The 10,593-nt window shown below is 45.5% G+C and overlaps 3 protein-coding genes across 3 annotated transcripts; 2 read left to right on the forward strand and 1 right to left on the reverse strand.

Moving 5' to 3' along the window:
• The first annotated feature begins 459 nt into the window (after positions 1-459).
• LOC6528442 (cytochrome b5) lies at positions 460-2,854 on the forward strand. Its single transcript, XM_002089452.4, has 2 exons — positions 460-659; positions 2,255-2,854. Exons 1-2 carry the CDS (start codon positions 540-542, stop codon positions 2,537-2,539), a joined length of 405 nt encoding a protein of 134 aa, XP_002089488.1. The 5' UTR covers positions 460-539; the 3' UTR covers positions 2,540-2,854.
• Positions 2,808-5,203, forward strand: LOC6528443 (glycerol-3-phosphate dehydrogenase, mitochondrial). The gene has a single exon (XM_002089453.4). It carries the CDS (start codon positions 2,808-2,810, stop codon positions 5,097-5,099), a length of 2,292 nt encoding a protein of 763 aa, XP_002089489.2. The 3' UTR covers positions 5,100-5,203.
• On the reverse strand, positions 5,151-6,596 carry LOC6528444 (ATPase ASNA1 homolog). Its single transcript, XM_002089454.3, has 4 exons — positions 6,393-6,596; positions 6,206-6,323; positions 5,683-6,123; positions 5,151-5,623 (listed from the first exon to the last, which is right to left on the reverse strand). The coding sequence occupies exons 1-4, from the start codon at positions 6,503-6,505 to the stop codon at positions 5,285-5,287; spliced, it is 1,011 nt and encodes a 336-aa protein (XP_002089490.1). The 5' UTR covers positions 6,506-6,596; the 3' UTR covers positions 5,151-5,284.
• Between the last annotated feature and the right edge of the window lie 3,997 nt (positions 6,597-10,593).

The raw sequence follows: 10,593 nt of genomic DNA on the forward strand, positions 1-10,593 counted from the left end.
AAAAATAAAATTGCTCTCGAATTTTGTTCGTAAATTACGTTGGAATCGATTGTTTGTTTCACCTAAGAGGTTTCCTACATTTTCGAATTAGCGCCAAAATAAATGAGGTATTTGTGAGCACTGGTACTATCGCACCTAAAAGTATGCAGTATTTTCTGCAGGTCGATAGGCAAATAGCGGGGATCCACTATGGAGTAATCGCGTATCCACCGCTTGAAATCCGCTGTTTATGGGTGGTGCAAACAAATTATAAGCTAAATAAATGAGTACTAAACATGTAATTAATATATTATGTATTGAAATAAATAAAAGTTCATACCACAAACACTCTGCCTAGTCTAAACGGTTACTCTGCGATATTGTTAGGCAGTCGATATCAATATGCATTGGTGTAAACAATCCATTTTGCTCCGGGCCAGTGTGACCGCCGGCCAGCACTTTTGTGAGACCGTGCGCCGTATAGAAAGAGTGCGAGGCTGGACAGATAGTTTTTCCGTGACACAAATCAAACGCGCAGTAGAAATCAACAAGTGATCACCATGTCGAGCGAGGGAACAAAGACTTTCACGCGGGCCGAGGTCGCCAAGCACAACACGAACAAGGACACCTGGCTGCTCATCCACAACAACATCTACGACGTCACCGCCTTCCTGAACGAGGTGAGAATCGCACGAAACACGTCGCAGCTGAATGCCACCGCCCCGCACCCGCAACCGCTCCTGCTCCGACCCTAAATGGGGGTCATCGGGTGTTATTAGGCGTTATCTAGGTTCCACTTCTACCGCTGAGCTCATGGCGGCGATGGGCCCAGCCCAGTCCAGCCCAAGCCCACGTAGCCAGCCACATGTAGCGGCTCTACGTGCGTGTGAAACTTGCATCGCAGGGCAATTAGGTCTGTACTTTGACCCCCGGATAGTAGTTTGACCTGCGTCCGGATTGCGCAGATTCACTGCGACGTCGCAACTTCCAGCAGCCACTTTCGCCTGTCGAAACTCGCAGCTGTCGAAAGAGCTCCACATGGCGAAACTATCCATTTGCATACATACATATGTAGGTACGCATGTGTGTGTGTGTGTGTATGGGCGACGAGGGTCAAGTGTTAAGCAAAATCCGCGTCTGCATTTGCATCTCATTTGATTTACGGACTCCGATTTGAATTTGGATTCTTATGCAAGTGCACCGAGTGCCGCCGGCTCTGAAATGTGGATCACCCTGACGCAGCAGTAGGGTCATCACCAAATCTATATATGTATTCATATGTATGCTACGGCGGAATCGCGTACTCTTATAAGATAAGCTCCGTGAAAATTCCGTTCTAACGATGACGTTGCACTTTAGGTAACTGAAAATAACAATAGTGAGGGTGACCAAGCGGCTCATTTATAATTTCATTCCATTCCAAAGTTTCAGTCGTCTATCGACCGAAGCCATCCAGTCCATGTTTAAAACATGCCCCTAATCTTATCCGCTTGGTCTTCTGTCTTTTCGAGAATAACATTAGGTACTGCTACCTTGCTATCTGCGTACAGCATCACCAGGCAAATCGCAAATTAGACTTCCAGATTTAAGAGTGTTTGCTGGATCTGAAGAGATCTTAGCAGTTTATACGGCTCAATATGACCAGTATATTGTAAAGAATATTTTTTCAATGAGGCAATACGTTCCTACATATGTATATTCTGATTTAACACATAGTAAGTTATTCGTCTAAATAAGAACAGCAATAACCAAGTAGTCATTAAAATTAGATAGGGCTGAGTAAGACTATGTAAAAGAGTAAAGAATTGTCTTCGATTCAATTGCATTCGGCAATCGTTCAAAGAACTGTTGAAATTATTTTGTCTTATCATTCAGCACATAGTTTACGTTTGGTAGTAGTTAATAACAACAATTACACCATACTTGCCTCGCGGCCATAGTACAAAGTTTCCACAAATTTTATTGGTACACCCAAACCGTAATTAAGCTCGACTTTTTAAGATCAAAGCTGATGTAACTTTATTTGCTTGTAAATATACCTGTAACTAGAATTAGTTGTGATATTTTCAGTACTCTTGTTCAGTTAGAACTTTAACTACATATATTATTTTTACTTTCAACGGAAGTACAAAATATTACCATGTAGCTTCCTTGAACAAATTTCCTCCGCTGTCTGCTGCATAAAATTCAGGGTCAGACGTCCATTAGCATTCATTCAAGCCCAGCCAACAGTTATTTATGCGAATATTTATCTGGTTCTTTTCCTTCACAACAGCACCCCGGTGGCGAAGAGGTGCTCATCGAGCAGGCCGGCAAGGATGCCACGGAGAACTTTGAGGACGTTGGCCACAGCAACGATGCCCGCGACATGATGAAGAAGTACAAAATTGGCGAGCTGGTGGAGAGCGAAAGGACAAGCGTGGCCCAGAAGTCTGAGCCGACCTGGAGCACGGACCAGCAAACCGAGGAGAGCTCTGTGAAGTCGTGGCTGGTGCCCCTGGTGTTGTGCTTGGTGGCCACGCTCTTTTATAAGTTCTTCTTTGGCGGTGCCAAGCAGTAGGAGGAGCCACAATGCCCAGCAGAGACTTTCCAACCCGCTCCGGAGTCACTTAGTTAATGTACGAAAGCTCAAAAGTCACATGAGGAGCGGGACAGTGGAGCGGGAAAGATTTTTATAGTAAATTTGTGCTAAGTTTTAACGATAATTTTGGCATTTGGCGTTTTTGTACAACCCTCTACACGTGTAATTCCTTCAGACGGCGGGTCTAGACTCTAAAGTAATTTATCCCATTGATATTCCAACATTTGAGGCACGGAACGAAAACAGAATGTTTTTCTTCACATGTATGTACATTAAACATATTTCCAAAAGCAAGCAAATCCGTCCAAATTTTTTTTTGGTTCAGTCAGATGTCAGATATTTTGTCTGCCCACGCAGATATAGTTCAAATTCGTTGTGTAAGCACGGGGGTAATATTATGGCCAAGGTCCTTCAGATGGCGGTGATGCTGGGCAGCTCCAAGCTGGGCCACGGCGCCTTTGGATTTGATGAAAGGCAAACGGACTCGACTCCAGTGCCGCAGATGAAGCGGGAGCTGCCCACGCGAAAGATGTGCCTGGAGGCCTTTAAGCGGACCCACTACGACATCCTCATCATTGGCGGCGGTGCCGTGGGTTCCGGTTGTGCTCTTGATGCTGCCACGCGGGGCTTAAAGACCGCCCTGGTGGAAGCGAATGACTTCGGCAGCGGCACTTCCTCCAAATCGAGCAAACTCTTGCACGGCGGCCTAAGGGATCTGGAGCAGGCTATCTCGCGTCTGGACGTGGCTGCATTTCGGAGGGTTCGCAGCTCCTTGCAGGAACGCAGCCACATTGGCAATCTGGCGCCGCATCTCAGCCAGCCAGTTCCCATCCTGCTGCCCGTTCACCATTGGTGGGAGGCGCCGCTTTACTACATAAAGCTAAAGATTTACCACCTGATGGCGCCCAAGACCACCAGGAGTTTTCAGTATCTGAGTGCGAACGAGGCGTTGGAACTATTTCCAATGTTGCGACGCCAGGAGCTGTTTGGCGCCTTCGTCTTTTACGAGGGCCAGCACGATGATGCCAGGATGTGCCTTTCGGTTGCTCTTACGGCGGCTCGTTACGGAGCAGATATCTGCAACCACATGAAGGTCTCGAGACTAATCAAGAACAAGGAGGGCAATGTGGCGGGTGCGGAGGCGGTGGACCAGCTGACGGGCAAGAAGTACAGTATCCGGGCGAAGGTGGTGGTCAACGCCACTGGCCACATGAGCGACAGCCTCCGCCAGATGGAGGATTCGGAAGCCAAGCCGCTCTGCACGCGCAGCTGGTCCTCGATCATCGTCTTGCCTCGCTACTACTGTCCTGAGGAGGTGGGCGTCTTTGATCCACACACGCCCAGTGGCCGATCGATCTTTTTCCTGCCCTGGCAGGGCCATACGCTAGTGGGATCCAGCGATGAGCCGCTCAATCTGCCCGAACAGGACACGCAGCCCACGGAGACGGATGTGCAGTCTCTACTAGACTGCGTTAAGCATTTTGTAACGCCCAATTTCGATGTGCGAAGATGCGATGTACTGGCCGTTTGGGGTGGTTACAAACCTCTGCCCGTGCAATCCGATTCCCTGCACCATACGCTTTTCAAGAACCATGTAATCCAGCTAGGGCCCCGAAACATGCTTTCCATTGTGGGCGGCACCTGGTCGTCGTTTCGGGTTCTGGCTGAGAAAACCGTCAACGCAGCCATACGGTATGGAGATCTTTCACCGCTGCGCAGAGAATCAGTGACCGCCGAGTCCTGCAAACTGGATGGAGCCAGTGGCTGGGGTCCGAAGATGTTTATCCGGCTGGTGCAGGACTTTGGAATGGAGCGGGATGTGGCTGAGCACCTGTCCAACACGTACGGATCGAATGCCTTCAAAGTGGCTGTGAGTGCGGACAGCAGTGGAAAGGCATGGCCCATTGTGGGCAAGCGACTTCATTCGGAGTTTCCGTACATCGAGGCGGAGGTAAAGCAAGGCGTTCGGGACTTCGCTTGCACGTTAGAGGACATGGTGGCCCGCCGACTACGAGTGGCCTTTCTAAATGTCCAGGTGGCCGAGGAGATACTGCCGCAAGTAGCAAACATTATGGCCAAGGAGCTAAGCTGGTCACGAGACCAAATTAAAAAGCAGATCCGCAAGACGCGCACTTTTCTAAACTCCCAGATGGGACAGCTGACCAAGGAGAGTGCCTCGCAGTTGAACATTCCCATCAAGATGAGTGTGAGCCAAGTGCGGAAGTTTGCCGGGCAGTTCAGGCAAATGGATAAGAACAAAACGGGGTACGTGTCGATTGCAGACTGCTGCAGGGCCATGAAAACGATGGGCGTAAAGGAGGTGCCTGTCGACCTGATGCACAACGTCTTGCGGGACATTGATGTCCATGCCCAGGGCAAGGTCAACCTGTACGAGTTCCTTTTGCTCATGTCGGCTATTGTGCAGGGCAACACCGAGTACCTGCGCTACGCTCGGCTCTATTTGGACCACAAAAAGCATATGAAAGGCAGTAACTTTCCTATCGTAATGCAAATGGAGCGGGCCGGGGGCGGCCTTTGAAAATAGTCTTCGTTGTCACCCTCTCTTTGGAATACAGTATCCGCTATCGTCTACGCATTACACGTCGAAGCAGTTTCCTTCGGGGATCGCTACCTCAACTTTAATTTATTTTACGCACTTTCTGTTTACACACGGACTAAGGAAGAAACTTACAAACGGATGGGTTAAGGGTTGGGCGGCCATTCCTATTCCTTGGGCTTTGCCTTTGGCTCGTAGGGCTTCATAAGGTTCTCGGAGAAGGAACGGATGCTCTCTGGACCGCGCACCTCTTTCTCGAGGAGCGGCAACTTGGTTACATGGAAGTCTTCATACAGGTCGGCAATCTGGTCCAGGTACTTCTCCTGAATCTTAAAGCGGGAGGCGCACATGCTGCACGAGTCGTGTGAGTTCTGCAGAAACAGCAACTGGTTTACAATTATGTTATGGACGTCGATGCCGCACTTGGTTAGCTCTTGGACCAGCCGTTCTGTCTCGTACAGCGAGAAGAACTCTGCTATGCAAACGCATACAAATGTAGTTTGATCCTGTCACAGAAAGAATGCCGATTAGGCGTTGTAAGAGCTAAATAAATGTTTCTACGCACTGGGTTTTTGAACTGCTCGTTGACCTGGGTAATGACGCGCAGCATGTCGTCTAGCTTCTGGGAGAGTGTGTCGGCGTTTAAGTCAGCCATGCCCAGCATGGAGACGAACTGTGACAGCAGCGGCGCCACCTTCATCTTAAGACGCAGCAGCTTGCCCAGCCCCTTCTCCACCACTTGGGGAAACGCAATCAGACGCAGTGTATGTCCTGTGGGCGCCGTGTCGAAGACGACTACCGAGAAGTTCATGCCCTTGACCAGCTTCATTACCTCCGCATAGCTCATCGCCTCGTCGATGCCGGGTAGAGCGTTAATCATCTCCTGCATGACGCCCTTGCTCACGCGCAGCGCCTCGTTTTCGCCCTCGAAGTACTCCTCGGGCAGCTCGTTAAGACCGGCATTGGGGTCGATTTCCATGGCGAACAGGTTGTCGAAGCCATTAACCTGGGTGTGAAAAAGGAATTCGGATGTTTTAGCTCAGTTTACCCAATTGTAAATGACTTCATTTTGGGAATTTTCCACCAACCTTTGTGGGCACCTTGGTGAACTTTTGATCGAATGCATCCGATATGTTGTGGGCCGGATCTGTGGATATGATCAGAACCGATTCGCGCACTTTCGACAACTGAACGGCCAGGCTGGAACTATAAAACAGAGATTAACACAGATCGGCCAAGAAAGCGGCCTTGTTGTTGTTGTTGTTGTTGTATCACCTGCAAGTCGTCTTGCCCACGCCGCCCTTTCCGCCAACAAAGATCCACTTCAGGGAGTCCTGCTCAACGAGATTCTGTAGGCTGGGCTCCAGGGGCTCCAAATTGTCGACCATAATGCCCACTAAAGCGAGACACGTTGAATTAGTTGAAATTATAAGCAATGAATATGAACTCTGGCGAGCAGAGTGACCGTCCAATGCCAATATGCTGCAATAGCGGCAAAGCTGTAATCGATAGACATGTAAGTCGATAGGCAGTCAAATCAGCTGATCACGGGCACTACCAGGGATGGATTGAGTGGCCATTTGGCGCCAAAAAAGTTTATTTAAAATGGAAATTTTGCAAATCTACATAAATATTGTCCAGTGAGTGCAAGAAACTAACATAAGTTTTTACTAATTGTTATAGCAACAGCAAAATAACGCTTTATTATCTGTTGCGGCGTATATTATTCTCAATGCTCCACTGCTTTTATCGTGCCTATTAAATGCACAAAGCGCGCTCGCAGCCCAAGAAAATCACAATAAGTGCCGCGGATGCTTGACCCGTCTCCGCGTCTTCCGCGCCCACACAGCTCGCCACTGTTAATTGTGCAAATCGCGAGCTTATCAAAGCCCAAGTGTCGGCGAGAAAATGCGAGCAACAAGGGAACACAAAAACCGTATGGCTGTGTACTACTAAAAATAGTTGTGAAAACCCCTCCGTCGGTGGGCGTCCGCGTTAAATAGCTTCGATTTTCGGTATCTTCGTATCATTGTGTGTTGCTCCCCAAAACCCCACCGATTTCCGTCCATTACTAAGTTTCGTCGTTTACTGAACTCCGATATTTCTCCTTATCGCGGAATACGGAAGCTGTGCTGTAAACTAACTTTTTCGATGAGCTAGACCATTTTTAATGCCTGTCAATTATTCTGAGTGGAGTGCTTATTAGATAAAACAAATTTAAAATACATTTCTTCTGTATTGCATATATTCATATTGCGTTATCTCAATTGTTTTTCTAAGCCTAGTACTTCGTATACACTGATAATGGTTAAAAACAGTTTTGCAATGTATCCTTAAAAATGAGTAGTATTTAAATTAATATTCAGTTGAAAGGGATTTTGTATATATTACATGGGCTTTTACAAAGACATTAGAATAGTGAATTATAGTGAATTGGTCTCTGGTTTGTTTCTAATTACGTTAAAAGAGAATACCAGATTCGTTGAAAAGTTTGTAATATTGGAAAGGAAGCTTTTTTGATCCTTTTATAATAATCCTTTATCTCATAATAATCTTTTATCTGTCGCTCTGCTGCTGTATATTAAAGGGTATCTAATGGTCGGGACAGTTGACTGTATAATTTTTTGTTGATTTAATTTAAAAAATCAAATATGTTTTATTTAGTGAATTTAGTTTAATCTAAATGTAAAACTGAGAGTTAACCTTTTATAATTGCATCGAATTTAGCTGTGTGCCCACTCATGTGGGCCCTGACAGGTAAAAAATTGATTATAATCGATGTGGAATGCAAAAAATGGTATCAATTTTATCTATCGCCTGTTTAAGAAGCTAAATTAAAAACAGATTATTTATGGGAAAATGACACACGCTTGACAATTTTAAGATATCAACTTATCGCCAAGCTGAAAATAAATTGTACAACCAAAATGACTTTTCATTTTGATACAGAAAAGCTTATTGAAAACCCATTTATGGCTGTAAAAAGTTTAACTGAGTCAATGGTAAACAAATCGCTTTGGGAAAAAACAAGAGTGTTTTTGCTTTATGAGAGTGTAAACCCGCTTTAGGCGACTGAAACGTTTTAATCATTCTGGCAGTGCGTTCAAAAATAAAGCGATAAAGTTGGCTGGATGATTTATTTATTTGCCTAGCCCTGGGTTTTTGAGATCCGTTTTTTGCAAGTCTGTGCGTGCGTGCGTTTGTTGGCTCATGAAATATGTGCGCATTAAATTTTATTATATTGTTTGGGCCATTCTCGGCTTTGGTCCAAAGCACACACCAGCACACACACACACTGCCACTGGCGTAAGGACAGCAAACAAGCGGAAAGTTCAAAGTCAAACAATAACACTTTCCATAAACAAAAAACCCAGCTCACACACACAGGCACACACATGGACGGCCAATTTGCTTGAAATCAGCGGTGGCAACGTTTCAGTTACCGTTACCTGAGCTTCCTCGCCCCCGCCCCCGCCCCCGCCCCGGCACCCATTCACACAATTTCCCATACGAAATTTTCAACGGGAAACTTTGCTCTGCGATGGGGAAAAAACATTTCGCTTTCGGTTATGCGGTTTTAAATCAGGAAACTGATTCATTTGAGATTTTTATTTTTAATATTATAACCAAATAAGTTATATTTGTTGTTTTCTTGTTTTGTAAACTTATAAATGTTGTCAAATTAAGTTGGTTTTTTGATAACAAAGTGTTATAAATGCTTTCATACGTGTAACTAAATCAAATATTAATTCCAAAGACATCGTTTTTAAATAGAAAAATGTTCAAAGTTCATGCAACGACATATTACCCATTGTCTTAGAATAAATTAATTCTATTTATTTATTTATTTATTGACTGGTACCACGAATATACCCTTTATATTCTATTACTATTGTCCTGTGCATTATCATTTTAAGCAAAAGCAGATTGAGGTTCAGGCATGTATGTAGAAAGTGCTATCTATAAAATTTATTTGTATTATCTTAACAATCACAAAATCACTCTTCGCATAAACGTAGAATGTGTGATTTTGCATGCGAAGAAAAACAAACATTGAAAAGAGCACTCCTGGGGCGCGTTTAATAAATGTTTCTGTCTGCGTTTGGCTTGGGCTTGTGCTTTTTTCCCGAATTTCACCTGGTCGAGCTTAGCTTTTTATTCATTGTCCTTCAAGTCCTCCAAGTCCTTCGAGGGCGCACTTTATCAAAGCTTAGCACCTGACAATTTGCCGCGCGACATGCGGCTATCTGCCCCTTGTTCTGACAAAATGTAATGAAAAAGTACTTTGTCTCTGCACTCCTCGCTTTCCGCGACTTTCGTTGCCGCCGGCGCTTTCCACTTTCCGCAGCTCGCTGCCTTTGAGCAACTAATTAAATTAAATCCGATTAGTTTGGCGTGGAAAGTGGAAAGTTTTGGAGTCCTTATGGCATTTATCGTTGCCTGCTGCACTCTCAACAAGCCGGAGCTCCGAAATGAGGGAAAGAAGAAGGGATTTACTTGAGTCTTATTATTCTCTGCGTAAAATTACACTAGGGACATTATAAAACCAAGTTTTAATTAATAAGGTCATTAGAATTTGGAAATATCTTCCTTGCTCTATCTGAGTAACGGGTATCTGATATACATATATAAACGAAAACCCCAATCTGTTAATTTTAAAAATATCTGTCACTTATAAATAAATCCATCGTATTAGAAAACCAAGCGTAAAGAAAATATTTAAAAATTTGATTTAAAAAGGCAGTTGGAAATGGCTACAAAATTAAAAGAGACCTGTAGCGCTCACAGTGCTTTAAGGCCGAATAACTTGGTCTCTTGTGCTGTAGTGGGCCGTAGTGTGATTAACCATTTGGGTTTTCCAACGGTCAAAACGTTTGCTTAGACTCAAACCTAATGGACATCCTGTGATGAAAGCTTTCATTAAACAACAGCATAGTGGGCACTCCCGATTCAAGTGGCTCTTGGGGGGATTTGCGTGGGAGAAGGCGCTTATTAACGCCACGCCGGGCTGCCACTCATCCGAAGTGGGTGGTGGGTGGTCGTCGGTTGGCATGCAACAGGCTGTCCTGCCAACGGAGTTTTCCGAGCTCCGCTTCGCTGACAGCGCGTCACACAGTTTTCCCTCGCTGAAATCCCGCTGACTCACAGCTCGCATTTCTGCATAAATTTCCCATGTACGCGACACTCCGTTGCAGAATTTCGATTAGCGGCCGCTCTGGGCCGTCGCTTTTGGCCGTGACTTTGAATTGGAACCTAACCGTCGAGCAGTGCACTTCGAGGACCTCGGCGCTCCCGTTGCAGCTGACTTGCAAGGATTTGGCGGTGAGTAGGCCACGTCTTGATAAATTGAGCAAGGGTCGGCGGAGGGGATAGCTGCTGTCGTTCCGTTGAATATGATTGATCTGCTGGGGATATTTGGCGCATTAGTAGATAAGTAAAAAAATCACACAAGATCCGTCCCCCGTTTTAGGAATAA

The sequence above is a fragment of the Drosophila yakuba genome, chromosome 2L, assembly GCF_016746365.2.
Source record: "Drosophila yakuba strain Tai18E2 chromosome 2L, Prin_Dyak_Tai18E2_2.1, whole genome shotgun sequence".
NCBI lineage: Eukaryota > Metazoa > Arthropoda > Insecta > Diptera > Drosophilidae > Drosophila > Drosophila yakuba.